The sequence below is a fragment of the Carassius auratus genome, chromosome 50, assembly GCF_003368295.1.
Source record: "Carassius auratus strain Wakin chromosome 50, ASM336829v1, whole genome shotgun sequence".
Classification (NCBI taxonomy): Eukaryota; Metazoa; Chordata; class Actinopteri; order Cypriniformes; family Cyprinidae; genus Carassius; species Carassius auratus.
In genome coordinates, this window is record NC_039292.1 from 17,338,572 (window position 1) to 17,359,260 (window position 20,689).

At 38.2% G+C, this 20,689-nt stretch overlaps 1 protein-coding gene across 6 annotated transcripts in view; it reads left to right on the plus strand.

Annotated features, from left to right (window-relative positions):
- Nucleotides 1–20,689, plus strand: part of LOC113067194 (anoctamin-3) — an 85,963-nt gene that overhangs the window by 55,361 nt on the left and 9,913 nt on the right. For 4 of the 6 annotated variants that reach the window (XM_026239499.1, XM_026239495.1, XM_026239498.1 and 1 more), the window contains 9 exons: nt 3,587–3,647; nt 11,188–11,270; nt 11,417–11,443; nt 14,534–14,674; nt 15,572–15,736; nt 17,106–17,142; nt 17,254–17,365; nt 17,593–17,650; nt 20,000–20,097. In XM_026239499.1, the coding sequence (XP_026095284.1) occupies nt 3,587–3,647; nt 11,188–11,270; nt 11,417–11,443; nt 14,534–14,674; nt 15,572–15,736; nt 17,106–17,142; nt 17,254–17,365; nt 17,593–17,650; nt 20,000–20,097 (782 nt within the window). The remainder of the gene's footprint in view (nt 1–3,586; nt 3,648–11,187; nt 11,271–11,416; nt 11,444–14,533; nt 14,675–15,571; nt 15,737–17,105; nt 17,143–17,253; nt 17,366–17,592; nt 17,651–19,999; nt 20,098–20,689) is intronic. The other 2 variants (XM_026239497.1, XM_026239500.1) reach the window with 1 other exon arrangement.

Sequence of the window (20,689 nt, forward strand, 5' to 3'; positions counted from 1 at the left end):
TAATAATATTTTAAGTGCAGTGGCTATTTACACTAAGTGCAATTAACATACTTAATTAAAGATATATCCTATTTACAGTAGGCTAAGTGCAATTCCATTTGCATTAAGATTATTTTAGTTACCACACTGGCATATAATTTTACTTAAGTAAAATGCACTTAATTTAGATCCCCCCCAGGAAACGACTAAGGGCCCTATCTTGCACCCAGCGCAATTGACTTTGTACACCGACGCATGTGTCATTCCTATTTTGCACCCGCGCAAAGCGCGCTTTTCCCTCCACAGAAGCACGTCGCTAAACTAGTGAATGAACTTGCGCTCCCTGGGCGGTTCAGCGCAAAAAAGGAGGCGTGTTCCAGCGCAAACAATCCCTGGTGATATTTTGCTGTTCCATTAAACAATTGCGCCACTGACCAGAAAAAAACGTAGTCTAAAGTCAGTGGCGCGTTGCGCGTTGTTCATTATGCATTTTAAGGGCGCATGCGTAAGCAAATTTATCTCGGTCTAATGTTATACTACATTACAAAAATATAACCGTACTCGTGATTCAGAGAGAACGAGTCCAAAACATTCAAAATTATTTATTTGTGAAATTTCTTTGTATTTTGTCAAAAAGAAAAATCAATAGCAAACAGTAATTGATAAAAAAAAATACAAATGGAAAATGAAGTTAAAAATATTTAAACAGAAAAAGTTATTTCTTTTTCCCTCCTCTGGTAGTTTTGCGACGCGCGCCACAGCGGGATTGGACACCTGAGGGTCCGGGAATGGCATTGCGCGATGTGCGCCTGGTGGAACGGGTGGATGGAGATGGAGTGGGGGAAGGAGGAAGAGGCACAACAGGAGGTGGTGGTGCGCTTGAAGGGCCACGCTCCATGGCTGCAGCAATCCTCTCCAGGCTTGAGGAGATGCGCCCGAGAGGCCGCAGCAACATCGCCATCCGGTCAAGACGGCCATTCACACTTTGCCGCATCCCAGATAGCTCCCGCTCAGCATTTCAAATCCGGTTTGCTGGAGCTGCAGGAAGGGGTGGTCCTCCGGTCTAGCAATGCTGCCACTGCGTATAGTGGGTCTGGACCTTGATGGTTGTGCTGTTCCCTCCTCAGATGGCCCGTGAGCACGGCTCGGAGGCCAGGGTCTTCCTGCGATGCTGTTACATAATTTTTATTTATTTTGTGGCTGCGTTAAATGTTTTTCATGTAAATAACGATTAAAATATTTTCATAAGAAACCTTGTATGTGAATTTGTGTACCTTGGGGTTGGACTGTTTGCGTTTCTGATTGGGTGCCGATTTCAAAACCCCCAAATCCTTCAACACTTTCAGCGGTGAGGGTGGACGCAGCGATGTCCTCTGCTGGCGTCAGGTCCTGAGTAGAGGCAGATCCACCTCCCGTTACACGGCGAGCCCGATTGATACTGGCAAGCTTGGACTTTCCCCGTCTTCTGATGTCATTGTAGTGCTTGCGGCACTGGTACGACGTCATGGGGATGCCAGCTGATGAAACAATTGTGGCTATTTCCTCCCACGCCTGTTTAACCGACACTATTTTGGGTGGGTTTCTCCCATCCCCATACAACACAACTTCTCTGTCTTTCACTGCTCTTACAAGAACATCAGTCTCCTCGGCTGTGAACCGCTCCTGGCGTGCGCCTGGTAAATACGCCATAATAATAGCAATCCATAATGGAACTTGCGCACCTGCTTTTAAAGGGATTGTTGGATGACGCTCTGATTGGTTTATTTCACGTTACGCCCAAACCACACCTATGAATAATGAAGCTACTTCAGACCAACCCATTTTAGATTTGCGCCGGGCGCAAGAGCCATTTATCCCGCCGGGAAAATAGCAACAGCGCCGAGACCCGCCCACAAAGTTACTTGCGCTTCGCGCTTCGACACTTGCGTTTCAGATCGTTAAAATAGGGCCCTAAGTATCTTATATAGAAAATCAATCTTTATTTTATTATATATATATATATATATATATATATATATATATATATATATATATATATATATATAAAACACTTAGGAAGAAGAGTATTTTTCCAGCGTGCATCAATGAAGTGTTTAAAAAGGGGGAGGAGACCGAAATAAACTCTGGGTTTATCGAAAAAAACCTGCTCCTCACCAGGCTAGGTTCATAAGTTACTACGGTAACTGACTCTGAGTATAAGTTACCTCTCTTTCAGAAACAGGCTTGACTTACCCTGCTTTCTCGTGTTTGACAAACCTTCCATTCTGAAACAGAAAACCTAGAGTTTCCCTCATTTCAGGGTTAGCACAGAGTTTTCACTTAACCTCCTTTGTGAAATGGGCCATAAACTGTCATCTTCAGTGTCTTTGTAACTTGAACAAACTCCTGTGCCGGCTATTTCCTGAATAGTCAGAGCAGAACCAATTACACAAGTGGCATCTATTGCAGCCACAACCTGTGTTCATCTCAACCTCAGGAGAAAACATAAATATTTATGTTTTAAATATAAATTTATATATATATATATATATATATATATATATATATATATATATATATATATATATATATATGTTCATGCAGGTTCATGTTTTTTTATTACATTAACATGTTTTCCAACAAATTACAGCATACAAAATTGTAAGAAATTGCAACTTTGTAATAAAAAAGCATGAACCTGCACCTAACACATACATTACACATCTTCATAGTTGGCATATGCTTTTATTAAAAAAAATAAAATTACCCTGCATTCAGTGTATACATTTTTATCACTTCATGCATTCCTTGGGAATCAAACCTTGAAATGGGTACAGTAGTGCCAATTTCTTTGATTCCTGAGCTACCGAAATGTCCAGGCAACGTAAAAAAGGGCACCAAGCCTCTCGTCAGGGGAACTTGAAGTTTTTCTGGACCTTGCCACCAGGTCAGAGATCACATCCCTATGGTCCACTATAACCTGCACGTTTATGGCCACGTCTCCCTTTCGCGATATGTACGCCTGATCAATCACTGATGGATTGGTGATAGGGATGAGTGTGCCATCCACCAGGATGTAATCCCCTGCATGGCGCAGAAGGGTGTTGGTGACAGTGTGGACGCACCTCCACATCGAGGTCTTGATTAGGCCGTAGCCCTCTCCCACGACCTCGATGAAGCAAAAAAAAAAAAAAAAAATTTTTATTATTAGTCTTAAAATGTCCATAACATAAAATCATTGTTGTCATACCATAGTTTGACTTGTACTGCGCTGCGCTGATTTCTAAAGACTGCTGTACAGTAGCGTCTTGAGCTCAAATAACGCTAAGAGAGAGCTTATGAATGGTCCAGACCAACCTTACGAAAGTATGACTTACAGAAGATATACTTAGCGTACGAACTTGTCGGGAATCGTGCCATAAGGTTAAGAGAGAGGTTAAGGAATAGGTTAAGAACTACTTATCGATAAGAACGTTTTGGGGAACCGGGCCCAGATGAATTTGTGTGAATGGGAAACATTTTATACGTGTAAAATAGTTAGGAATTATCATAAGACTGATCATAATCAGATTTTACTAATTTCCTAATTATACATTCTTAAATATATTACCCCTTTTTTGTCCACCAGGTGACCCATCTTTTTGACAATGGAGGAACAGTCTTCTTTGCCATCTTCATGGCAATATGGGGTGAGTTTGAATCTTTTCAATTTAATCAGTGGTCTTTCACCAGCAGAAATACAGGCAGATCAGCATTTGGTTTAAAGTACAAATTAAGTAATTATAAAAGAGGCTTCCTTCAGCAAATGAGGACAGAATAAGAATCTATAGCAGTCTGTGGGCTGCTATAAAAGGATCCACTCAAAAGCCCAAGAGAAGTAGCTGTAATCAATCACTGCTTTGTCCTACATTACAACGAAGATCCAATCAGGTCACAGTAGACCTCGCTTACAGTCTAAACATGTAAATACTAAGTGCTTGAACTTCAGTGTATTCCTTTGAACATGAGGAGGGATACACAGATAAGTGTTGAAGGATGGCTAGCAGCGATCAAAGGTGAGTTAATGCCTGATAATTGTGGGCACATTATAAAGTGTGATTGACTGGCTGAAGCCAAAGAAACACTTCCCAGGAGTGAATTTAAAGGAAAGTAATGTGAGTAGGACGTTCTACGGGCTGGTAGATAAGTTCTCTGAGGGATTTACAGGGGTGTAGATGTTAAAAACAATGTTCAACAATGTAGCTCCACCATAACAAGTAAAGTTTTAATCTTTGTGGCCATGCTTATTATTGTGCTGTTTGATACATTCAGGTGCAGATCTCTAGGTGATGAATGGGATCTAAACAAAGCAACATATTAGTCAGCCAAATTTTTAACTGCTGGACAAATTGACAGCATACATCAGTTATGGTCACCAGAATAAACTGTGTATAACATGAAATTGTAAGCTACTAATTAAACCCCTTTAACTGATTACATTTTATTGTAAATAATGAACAAAAGCAATACAGAAATTGTTAAGTTTATTCATGAAAATCATGAACTGTTCAAAAGGATGGCTTTAGTTAGGATTAACTTCTGTTGTCAAGAGAAACCAGAATAAATGTCTGGTCTCCCTCAGGCATCTCAGAAACAAATTATAGTTCAGGCAAAATCAAAAGCTTTACAATGATGACCGGCCATTAACACATTGGAAATCTACCAACAGCTTTAAGCTTAGAATGGAACAAAATGTGTACAAATATAAGCTAACGTTAAAAATACCAATTAAATATATGTCCTTACTGCAGACTATTGGGAGTGTCAAACTTCTTGATCTGCAGAAGCTCTTTGTAATTATTGATTCTAATTGGTCTCTCACTATGATGCCTATTTTACATTCTGAAGATGAAGCTTTATATTTTTAATTGTCTATGGCAACAAAACATTCATTTTACTTTTTATTGTATCACTCAACAGTCTTTCTTTTCATGCATATGCATGCTAGAATACCTCTTTGGCACTTTTAACTCAAATAATAATTTAACAGTAAGCATACAAGCATTAAACATTTAATAGATGGCCAGACGCTTTTGAGTTCCCAGTTAAACAAACACACATAAAGAAATAAATTCAAATTTTATGTAATTAACCCAGTTACAAAACAAAACATTGCATCTTTGTTTTGATGCTATGGGAATGCTTCACGCAAGCCAGTGCCTTAAGCACAAGTCTGCACCTGCCCATTACTGACTAGCTGAGTGTGATGACGTAGCAACATGGCTTAGTACATCACCAAAACAATAAATAGATGCCAAGCTAACATATCATCAGACTCTAATTGTCTGACAAGACTCAAATGCATGGTCAGAGTTCGGCCGCAAGATGTACTGTCTCTTTGCCCTTTCAGGGAACTGTGATACATACATAACATTAAACGTTCCCTTTCGAGTTGAACTTGATGCCATGTCATTGTTTTGATGTTATGGGAACTTCAATGGCAACGGCACCACATAACAGAGTAGTGCCTGCTCCACAAGAAGTGAATAATACATAAAGTTGTTGAGCACACACTAAACCTGAATCAACCCTCAAGAGACCCTGGGGAAGAATCCAAGTCCAGACTATAAAACCTGATGAATGTGTGCAGAGACGGCCATTCTGCCGCAGAACATCTTGTAAGGGTCTAAACATTCTTGTTTGGAAGACCAGAATCTAAGAGCTGGTACCCCTCAGATGCCAGAGGTTTACAAATCTTCAGCTTGGGTATTAGATCATCTCCTGTGCTTGAGACAGAAGATCTAAGCTGGAGGGTCTGCATCTTGAACCTGTACAGTATTTCGGTTCAAAGAATACGGTTCAGGCCCTTCAGATCTAAAACTGGACACAACAATCTATTCTTTTGGGGTAAAATAAAGTACAGATTGTACAACCCTGAAACTTTCTTTGGGAGAGGTACATGCTCTATGGCTCCTTTTGCAAGGAGACCCTGCAGTTCCTGGTTGAAAAATATATTTTCTGATTCTTGATGTACTACTGTTGTTAATTTGTTGTTTAACTGAGGTGGACGGAAGGCAACTCATTCCTGGAGGGTCAGTGTATCCAGCATGCCTCAACAAACTTGCCTGGAAGTTTCTTGTATGGCTGATAAGACCTTAATTAGCTGGTTCAGGTGTTTAATTTGGGGTTGGAGTTAAAATTTGCTGGACATTGGCCCTCCAGGAGCAATATTGGACACCTTTGCTGTGGCCTTCAAAACACTGATACAGTGAGTTCCAATCGAAAGGCAACTTATATATTTCTCTGGAAGAGAGTAGATGGCTGGTTAGCATTCACAAGAGATTCCTGCAGCATTCTTTTCAGTTTCTGAATCCTTCCACCTATCCCAGTGTCACAGCTGGTCAAGGAGGAAAACAGACTGATTCAAACAAGCTGGTACGTTTATTAAGGCAACTGAGAAGAAGTTTACAACATACAAGAATCAAAACTCAGGTGATCAACGTAAGTATAGTAAATGGTTTTATCTGGGTTGAAACTTCTAGTCCTTCAATGGATAGCAGAGGATCCCAGGATCGACATGCTGACAAGGAACCCACTGAGAAGCTTGTAACCTTGACAAAAGCCGATGAGTGACTTTGGTGAGTGTTTTTGAATGATCTGGTAAGTGGATGCAGGTTTCCATGATAATCATGTGATTGTGAATAGGTGTAGAAGGCTGGTTTGAATGATGAGGCAGGTGATTCCATAGTCTCGGCCTCGGACATGGACATGTGTTGCGTTTTTCAACATTCCACCTGGAAACAAAGATAGCCGGGAAAGAAAGACCTCATGTTCTGTGGAGAGAAGGATAAAAGATTAGTGAATAGTTTTAGCATTAAGGCATGGAAGGTGTGTAAGCTATGGTAATGGTCAGGCAGGTGTATCAACTCCCAGGGTCGCTGCAGCCACCTCCACCATGAAACGGAGATTGGGGTCTGGGTGTAAAAGAGGCAGGGCTGTACAGAATGCAGAATGCAGATTTGAGCTGGAGGAAGGCCCGGTGCATCTGGGGTCCAGGTGAAGGTTTTGGCCTTCCGTTGGAGGAGAGAAGTGAGTGGTGCCCCCTTCTGGCAACGATATAATTTGTGAACCCCAGGAACATCTGCATCTCTTTGACCATAGAGGATTGTGGCCAGTTCTAATCCGCATCCACCTTCCTCTGGTCCATTTGTATTCCTGCAAGGTTGACAATGTAGCCCAGGAAGTGGATGGTGGATTTGTGGAATTCACATTTCTTAGCTTTTAAATGCAGGTGGTGTTGGCGGAGGCGTTGGAGTACATGGGTGACATGGCCATGGTGTTCTTCTAGATTAGGTGAGTATGAGTACATCATCTATGTAGATGAGGAAGAACCGGTTGAGCATGTCTCTGAAGATCTCATGCATAAAGTTTTGGAAGACGGAAGGTGAGTTGGAGAGCCCATAGGACATCACATGGTACTCATAGTGCCCGGTGGGCATCACGAAAGCGGTCTTCCTTTGTCACGCCTGTGGATGAGGTTACTGGTGCTCCTTAGGTCAAGCTTGCTGAAGATGCGGGCACCACGTAGCTCCTCCAAGGCGGCCAGAAACAGAGGAAGGGGATAGGTGAATTTTACCATCTGGTCATTGAGTGCAGGCAATTTATGAAGGGCCTCAGAACCCCATCTTTCTTGGCCACGAAGAAGCTCAATGCTGCGGGTGAGGTGGACGGACGGATGAACCCCTGTTGTAATGCTTCTTGAATGTACTCCTCCATGGCGGCTCTTTCCGGGATCGACAATGGGTAGACCTGTCCTTCGGGTAATTTGGCCCCAGGCAGCAGGTCAATGGCACAGTCCCATGGCTGGTGAGGTGCAAAGTGAGTGGCTGTGACCCTGCTGAACATGTCTTGGAATACCTGATACTCAGACAAGTTAAGTCACCTTTATTTATGTAGCGCTTTAACATCACTGAATTCAATGATGAACTGCCTTTAACTGTCATTTTGCATTATTGACACACTGTTTTCCTAATGAATGTTGTTCAGTTGCTTTGACGCAATGTATTTTGTTTAAAGCGCTATATAAATAAAGGTGACCTGACTTGACTTGACTTGACTTTTGGACGCGGCTCTTGTTTATAACCGTAATCTCAGGGGGTGGACTCATTTAAAATAATGTAATCATCAGGTTTTAGCCAGGTTTCTGTCAAACAGAGCACATCTAGATTATGATCACTGATCATATTATTTACAAAAAGTGTTTTCGTAGAAAGGGATCTGTTTTTCAATAGGCAAAGATTTATCATTTGTTTATCCGTATTGCATCAGTTTTTTTGTTTGTTTTTTGAACCACAAATAAATTGTTAATCTTAGCTCGGTGTGGATGTTTTTTGCATTTTCTAGTTCGGGGAACAGACACAGTCTCTATAGTGTGATATCTAGGTGAAAGAGTCTCTATGTGCTGAGAATTAACTGACCTCTGTGACGTGAGGCAGCTAGCAGACGGTCGGTTTAGCCAGTCTGTCTGCTTCCTGACCTGGGCCCCAGTTAGTACAGAAATCCCTGAGCTAGACGCATCCAAAGCCATATCTAGAGTCCTAACTTTCTTACTGTCCTCAGTTAAAGTTTGGATGCTTGTCTCTTATTCTGGAATCTTCTCTGTCAGCCTAACTATTTCCCTGCATTTATCACATGTGAATCCCTCATCAGCGACAGAGATAGATAAACTGTACATGTGGCAATAGGTGCAAATAACAATAGCAGGAGAAGCCATTACTCACCGTGCTTGATGAAATATTCTTACCACAGTTGTTTGATGAACTTGTGAAAGACTGGAGCGAGAGATATAAGGAGAAAAGAAAACAGCGATAGGTACGAATGAAAATGCTAATAACAGGCTAACAAGTGCTAATGCAATGCAGGTGAATTGCATTCACTGATTTAAAATAAAAGTGAACGATCAAAATTAATCTGATAAGATTGATCAATAATATCAGAAATATGTTGGGAATATCAGGAGGAAAAGGACTGAATAGGATGATGTCCATGACAGCCTCCTCTAGCAGCAGTAGCGAGATCTATTCGGTGTGGAAGCACCCAATATGTAGAACGACCTCTGGTGTGCAGTGCCGCAGCAGGCCGTTGCCCAGTGGTTTTCCTTGGAAAGTGGTGATCTGGTCAGTGGTGTCATTTTTGCAGCGGGGAATTTTGAATCCAGCAAGGTTTTGGGAGGACATGTAATTTTCTGATGCTCCTGAGTCCATGAGTATTTTGATTTGAAAGGATTGGATACATTAGAAGTGGGTCTATATGATGCATGCAAGATACATCTGAGTGTGTTTTTGAATGGTGTGGTAAGAGGATGCAAGTGTCCGGTGATTAATAATCAGTTGATATTTAACTGGTGTAGGAGCTCTTGAATGTTTGTAGAAGCTCTTGAATGTTTGTAAATGAGCTACAAAAAAAAATTATTCAGTTTGGATGGGTTACATGGAAAATACAGGACACCTCAGTAACTCTGTAAATACAGGATAATTGTGTGATTTTGAGAGATGGGGGGCAAATGAAAAGCCGAATTTAGTGTTTTCCTTTTAAGAGTCCACTACTTTGGGGGGTGTTGACAAAAGTCATAATAGTGTATTATTAGAACACTGTGATGGGGGCCGTATTGTTCCTGTCTGAGAGACCCAGGTGGATCTGCAAGTCTAAGTCAAGTCTAAGCTCAAATGTGAAGACAGCTTTCAGCAAGAAGACTGGGCTTTAAAAATTAAACATTGTCTCTCTTCTTGGTCTCTCAATCAGTTTCTTCCATTCCAACTGTTTTGCTTTCAACAAAAGTGGGTCATACAGTCCTCTGGTAGATACAAGGGACATGAGAACTCAGAGAGCCCAGATGTTTTTGTAGTTGTTGTTGCAGTTGTTTGTTTTAATAGTTACATTTAACATGAAAACCTAACAGAACTTATCTTATTTTTACTTTAATTTATTTAGTATTCATTCTTAGTGCCTAAATCAGTTCCTTTGATACTGTAAAAAATTCATGCTTCTGAATAATATAGCTGATTACAATCTGCAAGCTAGATTGAATCTGAATATCTACCAGTGAGATGAAACGTTATAAAAATGGATAGTTCTAATCCAATACCCTGTTTGGTTGCGCATTCAAAGCTGGTGTAATATGATAAATACATATATGTGATCATGTGTTCTATATTATTGTTATTATTGTATAACCAGTCTTGTGGTGTTCTTTAGGTGCAACGAAACCAGCAATGTGTGTGGAAAAGACCAAAAATATTTTGATAAACAGCAAAAAAGCAACACTTGTGGAATGGAGGAATGAAATAATCAAATGATAAAGCTTTATATTTACAGCATTTTTCGACACATGTTTTCATCAGCGCTAAACTATTGCAAATGGAGAAAACGAACATAGACAAGATTCAAACTTGCAATCAAGAGTTACAATCCTTGTATTCTATTCAGGTCATATTTGATCCAGATGAAAAATATAATTTAATTATTTTTAAATGACTTTGGTTTCCTCTCAACATTGCAAAAATAAGACCAAAAGCAGGTTGTATAATATTTACTTATACTTTGAATTTTTTTTGCTTCACATTTCCAATATGACATTTAAAAGCCTTTGTATCTAAGCTGAAATGTACTTTTAATTTTATGCATTTTAATTAAGATTTGTTAATGTAACTAAATTTAAATCATTTTAATAATTTTAGTACTTATGTCACCCTATTAGTTTACCACAGTCACGTAGTGGGCCCAGGCCTGTTTTCTTGCTTTAAATCTCATAAGAACCAAATGTGAGAGTTGTAGCTACATTATAACAGGTTTTTCATATTGATTTATTTAACTTGGCACAAACATCATCTTTCAGAGAGGCAAATACAATATATATACATACATACATACATATATATATATATATATATATATATATATATATATATATATATATATATATATATATATATATATAAACTGTATGGGGGAGGATTATGCAAATGCCCATAAACACATTTGCATTCTTAACGATGCCTGAAATTGAGTTTGCATAGTTGAAGGACTTGTTTTCCTGTATGTACTGTACATATGTATGTTTGAGCCTAAGATGACCTTCCTTACTCACCTTACTTAAATAAGCCTTCTAACTTTAAATAGAACCATACTGTCTCTGAAAGCTCTTGCTCACATTGTGTTCACATCTTACCACTTCCTCCTGCGCCGTCACAGCCACGGTATTCCTTGAGTTCTGGAAGAGGAGAAGGGCGGAGCTAACCTACGACTGGGATTTGATTGACTGGGAGGAAGAGGAGGTGAGCCTGCCTTCCTGTTTGTTGCTTTATGTTCCATTAAAAAATATCATACATTTTTTGAAACCTGTTAAAATGACCATTAACTTCATGAACAACTGTAACTGGTGTGTGGCCAATCTATGTGCTGTCTGTTGTATTTCCTTTAGTGTAAACCCTGTGTCATGGTGTGTTCTGTGAGTGTGCCTCCTACCGTATCATGTTGTATTGTGCATGTCTTGCTCCTAATGTGAATATGACTCAAGTGTGTTCACACTGACCGGGTAAAAGCTGTTGGTGTTTTACTGCCACTAGTGTTCGTTTCAGCTGAAAACTGCTGTGAATTCTATGTAATTGTCCATTTTTGCTGTTTTGCAAAAATTCTAGGTATAGGCATGTATTTCCAATGAGCCAATGTTTTTTTCTGTGAGCAAAAAATAATTGTTCTATGCCTACATGTGGTGAATCAGCCTAATAAGTGCGTTGATTTAATAATCGTTAATTTCTTTCATATGATGTATTATTTAATGTCAAAACAGAATCTCATTTGTAACCATATTTTCTAGCTAAGGCCAGTTGCTCAGCACACCGATAACATTTTGGTTAAAGACATCCAGTTGTAGTAATGTACACTCATTCACATTCACTTAACAACTTCCCGTGATGAAATCTCAGTGTGAACAGCTCTTGTGAACCGCATAACATCAGCATGTACAGAGTGATGGTGAATTGATGTTCTGTGCATATTTTGTGTGAAATGCGTTTGAGGGAACACCTCAAAATAACCCAGAGATCAAAGCGATCCGATGTGGCTCATACTTGCTGTATGTCTGGAGTTTGCATTCGTTGCCCTGTAGATTTCTGCTGTATAACAGTGGTTCTCAAACTGTTGTTCATGACCTAACAGTGCTACACAAACACACAAAGTGCTACACAAAGTGATGCAGGCATGGTGTATTTTTGTAGAACAAAACCTGTAAACAAGTTAGGATTTAAACACTTCCAGTTCCATTGTGCTTGAAGTCAGTGGTTTTACTGAATTGGATTTTGGTTAATGCCTGGAATAAGGTTTGTGTTTTTTGTTGGGAACCAGGGTGATGCTAACTTACAGGTTCCCCTACAAAAATACATCATCATTATAAGTGCTCAGTGTACACCTTAACACAGTACAGCTAAACATTTGTTGTTAGAAAAAATGTATCTAAAGTTTTAATTGGTCATTTGTTCCTGGTTGCATATATTTATATACAGTGGGGATCGAAAGTTTGGGCACCCCTTGCAGAATCCGTGAAAATATGAGTCATTTTCAAAAAATAAGAGAGATCATACTAAATGCATGTTATATTTTATTTAATACTGTCCTGAGTAGGATATTGTACATAAAAGATATTAACATTTAGTCCACAAGACAAAATAAATGCTGAAATTATTCAAATAACCCCACTCAAAAGTTTGGGAACCCTTGGTTCTTAGTACTGTGTTCTGTTACCTGATGATCCTCGACTGTCTTTCTGTTTTGTGAAAATGTGAGGACATTTGAGGGACTCAAAGACAACTATTTAAAAAGATTCAAACATTCACTGATGCTCCAGAAGGAAACAAGATGCATTAAGAGCTGGGGGTGAAAACTTTTGGAATTTGAAGAGCAAGGTAAATTGTACTTAATTTGTGTACGGGGAAACATACAAGTATCTTCTGTTGCTTACGAAGGGCAGAACTAAATGGAAAAAAATTATATTTCAACAAAATAAGAAAAATTTGGCCATCTTCATCGTGTTCAAAAGTTTTCACCCCCAGCTCTTAATGCATCTTGTTTCCTTCTGGAGCATCAGTGAATGTTTGAATCTTTATTAATAGTTGTGTTTGAGTCCCTCAAATGTCCTCAGTGTGATAAGATGTATCTCAAAATCATACAGTCACTGCTGGAAAGGGTTCAAATATGCAAAGATGCTGGAAAACTGAAGAATCTGCAGGACCTTAAAGATTTTTCTGAAGAACGCTGCTCAGTTTAACTGTTCAGAACAAACAAGGGACTCATGCACAACCATCACAAAACAGAAAGACAGTCGAGGATCATCAGGGAACAGAACACAGTACTAAGAACCAAGGGTTCCCAAACTTTTGAGTGGGGTTATTTTAATAATTTCAGCATTTATTTTGTCTTGTGGACTAAATGTTAATATCTTTTATGTACAATATCTTACTCAGGACAGTACTAAATAAAATATAACATGCATTTAGTATGATCTCTCTTATTTTTTGAAAATTACTCGCATTTTCACAGATTCTGCAAGGGGTGCCCAAACTTTCGATCCCCACTGTATATAATATACATATATTCTGTGGTAGAAATAGAATGGAAACTAGCATCAGAACAACTGCTGCTGAATAAGGGACAACGTATTTATGACACACAAATTTATTTAAACAGATTTTTTATTTCTTCCCCCAAATATTTTATTTCTAATTTCTAATCAAGTCACCCAAAAATGAAAGTTCTGTCTTTATTTAACTACTTATCGTGGTTAACTACTTGATGGGTAAATTAAGCTACAAGAACAAACAAGTAAAAGGCTTCTTCTTTTTTTTTTTTTGGTCTGTTACTTACATAAACCTATCAAATTATTTTCATAAGGCTTGGATTGTAGCATACTACTTACATTAACTATATTTATGTGACATTTCTTGTGCTTTTTTTCTATTTTAGAGCTTAGCAGAGCCAGATCACTATATGCTATCATTGTATGGAAAAGCAGAGCACGAACAGTCTTGAAAATATCTTCTCTTGTGCTCTGAGAAAGAAAGGATGATATGTGGGTTTGGAAAGACAATAGGCAGAGTAAATAATGACATAATTAAAATTTTTAAGTGAACTAGTCCTATTATATTTTTGTGTTTCTATCTTGTAGCCTACATTCTTACCTTGACAGTGCGGGACAGTACGGTGGTGATTAGGGGATACTTGGATGGTGTGACTTGATCAGAAGTGATAACTGGCCTGAAACGTTTGAGAACTGCTGCCGTATACAATCTCTTCTATATTTAACCGTCATATTGTGGAATGTATTAATAAATATATCTCATGCTGAGGCACTGAAGTTTCTTATGTGAACTCATTCAGCATATGTGAACAGCCTCTGGATTGACATCATCATGTCCAGCCCAAACAGATGATGATGATGTTGAACATCTGTGTGTGATGAGAATCATTCAGGAGATCTGTAAAAGATCTTCAACCACTTGTTTCATGAGTAACTTGATGTTGCTGTTTTTATTTTTTTTAAAAGGAGGAATTACGGCCCCAGTTTGAAGCCAAATACTCCCGGAAGGAGAGAGTAAACCCCATCTCAGGGAAACCCGAGCCCTTCCAGCCCTTCACAGACAAACTCAGCCGACTCATGGTGTCTGTTTCGGGAATCTTTTTCATGGTAAGATTCAATTAATCCCTGAAGCTACAACAAGCAGATCAGAATTATCACCACCCCGTCATGAAAAAGGAATTGTATGGAAATTAATCCCGGTTTCATTTCCAATTAGATGTATTTTTTGTTTCTTGACATTTTCACAAACACTGGTTTATTTCAACAAGTCATTGTAGAAATAACTAATTAACATTAATGTTAGAGTAATGCTTAGTTTTTGTTTAGTTGCTTGTTATTGCATGTTATTTCTTTAGTTAATGCATGTAACGTGTAACAAGGGTACTGCAAAACTACCCAATTATTTTAGTAATTTTGCACATGAAGGAATGGAGAATATTTAAAAAACAGTACTTAATGAATGTAATGCTCTCAGTATGAAATAACGAATATCACTCAATACTCATTTGTGTAATTACACTGTAATTACACAAAAGCATAATCATGCACACCACATCTGTGTACATACCATGAAAGGTAGGATTGTAGTTTTTTGTTCACAGCTGACAGAACGGCGCTTGTAAGATGCATTTGTACATGGTATGATTCATATTTTATGCCAGTGTTTCATCCACAGATGCAAAAGAATGCAAGCGTCTGAATGAAAATCATCCATCAGTTCCAGTATTCCATTATTTTCAGCTCGGAACCCTATTTGTAGCCCGAAATCTTTTAAATTAAAATTATTATTATTATTATTTTTATTAGACTTCTTGTTGATTAAAATGAGCTCACACAGCCGCACTACTATAAATAGCTGTCTCCCTCTGGTGGCCCTGAATTAAAAGTCAAAGCGTATCAAAACTATATCTAAGTTTGTTAAGGGAAACTTCTGCAAGATTCCACTATATATCCATCCATCTCAAATAATCCACCCATTTCACCGCTCGTCATCTTTTTCTTCAGATCTCTCTGGTCCTGACAGCCGTGTTTGCTGTGGTGGTGTTCCGGCTCATTGCTATGGAGAAGTTCGCTTCCTTTCAGTGGGAGTTTGTGAAGAAGAACTGGCAGTTCGCCACCTCAGGCACTGGAGTCTGCATCAACTTCATGATCATCATGTCTCTGAATGTGGTTAGTGTCTTTCCTCTAGTCCCGAAGGCCTCTTCACACCAGAGAGAGACACAATAAAGAAACAAACTTTTCAAAAAGATACACAAAACTTTTTTACACTGAGGTTTCACACAAAAAGAGAAATACGTTTTTGGAGGGCTTTGCCACAAGAATTTTAATGAAAGCATAATGCACTTTGAAGCAATAAAAAATAAATAGTTTAATGCAAAATAAAGTCATTAATAAAATGTTTTTATAATATGTAAATATTATATATATATATATATATATATATATATATATATATAAATGTATTTTCTCTCTCTCTTGGTATGGTTCAATTAGTAATATTTGATGATACTGTCAGTATAGTTATATGCTGTTAATCCATGGCTATGCAAAAAAAAGTCAGTGACATTTGCATTTATTTATTTATTATTTTATTATTTTGACCTTTTTCTTATTTCATAGCATCTCAGATGTTATTCTGAAATGCCAGAGCATCAAAATGAAATCATCAAAATGATTGAATACTATTGCATACTGACGCTCCCAGGCATAAAATGTAAGGTGGTTGCTGGCAAATATATATTTTATTACACTGTTTTGTTTGCATCCTAAAAACAGCAAGTCATTTATTCAACTCAATAAAAGAGTGACTTTCTTAGAAGTTACTTAATTTGCATTTCTTTGTGGCACCAGTGTAACAATTTTATTTTAAATGCTATTTTCTCTAATAACATTGCAACTTAATTGGAAATATAGTAAGTTAAATTAACTTTCAAAAGTTTGGGGTTTTTACTCTTTAAAGAAGATGCTTACCAAGTCTGCTCAAAAATGTGATTAAAATTGAACAGTTTTCTATTGTAATAAATTATTATTTCTGTGATGTTCAGCTGTATTTTCAGCATCATTACTCCAGTCTTCAGAAATGATTCAACTATGATGATTTACTGCCCAAGAAACATTTCTGATTATTATCAATGTTGAAAACAGTTGTGCCGATCAATATTTCTATGTAACCTGTGATACCCTTTTTAGGATGCTTTGATAAAAGTTCAAAGTTCCAAACCGCATCTTGTTTTAAAATATAAATTATTTATAACACTGTACATTTATTTACATTACACATTATAAATTATACACTATACATTTACATTATGCATACTTTTTGAATAAAGCTATTAATTTCTTAATAAATAAATAAATGTACTGATCCCAAATTTTTGTGTTATAACCAATATGTTAACATCCTGTTGATTAGTATAAACCATGTATTAAAATAATTATGAATGGCATAAGATGTAAATCTCTTGAAAAATGTTCTTAATTTCATATTTTCAGCCTAGTCTAAAAAATAGCTCTGAATCAATTTCCTTTAACCCATCAGGTCTATGAGAAAGTGGCCTATCTTCTTACAAACCTGGGTAAGTATTGATTAAGTCATGTCTACTATTGATTGAGTGCAACTTTCCTCACGCCTGTACCATGCAGTGCTTTGCTCCCTAATGATTTGAACACGTTCCCTCGTGATCTAGAGCACCCACGGACAGAGTCAGAATGGGAAAACAGCTTTGCCCTCAAGATGTTCCTCTTCCAGTTCGTCAATCTCAACAGCTCGACCTTCTACATAGCTTTCTTCTTAGGAAGGTAAGCCACTTTTGACCTACTTGATGAATTATTCAGTGCTTGGTTTGCTGTTGCTGCTTTCATTTCCCAGATTATACCACTTAAGATCTGTTTGCCATCAACTCATACAGGAAATATACGGCGCTAACACAAATGCCTCTCCAGAATAGCCTGGCTAATTGAATTCCAAAGCTAATTTAATGTGTGTGTGTGTGTGTGTGTGTGTTGTGGTTGTGTGTATTCTGCAGGTTTGCTGGCAGGCCGGGTGACTATAATAAGCTGTTCAACCGGTGGAGGATGGAGGAGGTGGGTGATATGAGGCCGTAATGAGTCCTCTCACACTTTTATTATTGCCCTTCGGCACGATCAAATATCCGCCTCCGTTACGCAACTGCCTTGAGATTTCAATAAAAATGGTCATTATTCTGTGCAGACATAATTGCCTCATCATTGCAACTGCGGTTGCTCATAACATTAGTGTACTGTTTTAGATCATGTAATGTAATAAAAAGCCACCCTCGTGAAAAAAGAAGTGTGGTAAATTGTATTGAATTATAAAACTTGGAAATCTTAACTTGCAGACAGTTTCATTTTAATTGCACTTACAGAGAGAGGACACTTTCATGACTTCAGTTAACAGTTTTAAAAAGTCCAACTGTCAAATAAAAAGTTTTACTTAAAAATACAGTTTAAAAAACTGTTTAATATTTGTTTTTGAGCTTATAAAAGTACTTTTTTTAACGTGTTGACTACCTAACCCTAACATAATAAAGCATGTGCAAACCATTTAATCTCAAATTTATCTGAGTATTCAATATTACATTTAAAAGTTAATGGCCCATATTTTGGTCAAAAGTGCATGACGCAAGTGCACTTAGGGCATGTCTGAATCCACTTTTGCTAGTTTAATGACAGGAAAGGGATGTAGATGTACCTATTATTTAAATGAGTCATGGGTGTGTTTTGGGCATAACCAATCAGAGTCTAATCTCCTATTCCCTTTAAAGACCAGTTGCGCTCGTGCCAGGTTTCAGGTGGTCAAAGACACGGTCTATTTCAGTTGCCTCAAAATAGCAACGTGTCAATGCGCCTGAACACACCTCGTTTTCAGAGCAGCACGCCCATGGGCGCACAAATGGGCACAAATGCATTTGCTATTTAAACAATGTAATGCAGGATGTGACAATGATAGCTGTGTCGTGCTGAAACTAGCAAAAAACGCTTGCATTGCATTGAGTGTATGATAGGGGCCTGTATTTAATATATGTACTAAATTGCAACTTCACCATTATATAGAGGTCTTATTTGAGAGTGTCATAAAAAAGCCCCACTAAAATTATACAAAATGCATTGACATACATTTAGACCAGTGGTTCCCAACCTTTTTCAACTCTCGGCCCACACAACCAAACACATATTTTTGCGCGGCCCACTTCAAAAAAATTAACTGACCCCGCTATTGTTGGGTTAATAACTTAGTACTCAGAAGCTAGATTTTAAACTGTATTTATTGAATAAACATGGACAAAAAAAAAAAAAAAAAAAACTATCGCGTTTTTTTTGATCAATTTTGCAATTGTGACACACACCGATATGCTTTTACAGTCATAAATGCATTCAGGATTAATTTGAAACATATTTCCAAAAGAAAACCAATCAGAGCTTTATCAAAAAGTTGTAACATCTCTAGAACAGACATAAGTCAAAATTATCACTATAGTGAAGATGTAAAAAAATGTATAGACTTGTGGCAAAAAAAAAAAAAAAAAATCCTGTATACAGGGACTTTTTTTTCTTTTTTGCCATGCATTGTTCATAGAGCTCATTAATTGTAGCGGTGCCTCAGGTGTTTGCAGTGTGTATACAGTATGTGTATGCGGTCAGCAGTGAGAGCGCATAAATATAACGCGAAAGCACATTAAAATAATGCACGAGTGCGAATCTCTCTGTTCGCACGCAGATTTCCTTTGCTCTGTCACAAAACCAGTCGTGCTTGCTCAGATACACACTGCTTTGCGAGGAGAGAGTGTGCACACTTAAAACGTGTCTCCTCTCACTTAAACTGCATCCTGTTCACTAACAAATTCACTCTATGCTCATGTGTTAGACATGAATTATTTTCGCACGTTTTTATTTCTAGCCTTTTATCGCAGTGAGAACGCTCTGATCCGTCAACATTGGCTCAGAAAAAAGGCGCATCACAGACAGTGTGTGAACCTGGAGTTAGGCATATGCCCAGTCTCTGTTCTCGCGCTATGCGCAATGCATTCTGATTGGATCAGATAGCATACTACGGGAGGTCAGGGCCACGGAAAACTGTGCTATAAAGCGATTTAGAAACCGGCACGCTCAAATTGTGATTTTAGGACGTTTTCTTTTAATCGCACAGCCCTAGAATGGACTGGAAATGAACAGAAAATAATTGGCGGCCCACCTGCAATACCACACCGCGGACCACAGGTTGAAAACCACTGATTTAGACTATATAAAACCGCATACTACATTTTAATTTAATTGCAAGTAACATGCGGTGTAATAAAAATATAATATTCATTTTGCTCTTATGTAAGTTCATCTTGTACATTTTCAAAGTGTACTTCTATTTCACAAGGGCAACCAAATTTGTATGCTTTTCTCTCTCTCTCTCTCTCTTAGTGTCATCCCAGTGGTTGTCTGATCGACTTGTGCCTACAGATGGGAGTGATTATGGTGTTGAAACAGATCTGGAATAACTTCATGGAGCTGGGCTACCCGTGAGTATCAGAGAGGCAGACCTGGGGAGGCCATGAAACACGACGACTGGCCCTCCTGCAGTATCTTTAAATGATTGCCGTAACTGGGAAAATCTTTTCACTGTTTTTGGGTCATTAGTTTGAAGCTCTCTAACATCTCATCCACAGTGGCTTATTCTGTAGATTCTAAAAACAGTTGGTGATTACCAAAATATGTTTTTATGTTTCTGTAATGGTTAATTCGCCAGTATGTGTAAGCTCTTTAGCCACACTACTGTTTCTAAAGCAAAAACGGCAGCAGCGTGACAAAGCAGTGAGCATCTATTTCACACTGTGTGCTTGGCATTTTTTTTGCTTGATGTGATTTGAAAAATGTTCAACTTTGGGTAAAACACAGAACTCATCGGTGTCACTGTTAACCCCATCGTCCAATCACAGTTGAGGAGGGGCGGGACAAATATCACCAACCATCACATTACAGCTAAAACAACAGAGAAAAAATAAATACTGCTGGACTCCGAGTATCCATGTCTGTATCACATGACATCTCTGAACTACAACAGTGTTAATGTGAAAAATAACTGGGCATTCTCAGCTGCTAACCAAGACTTTC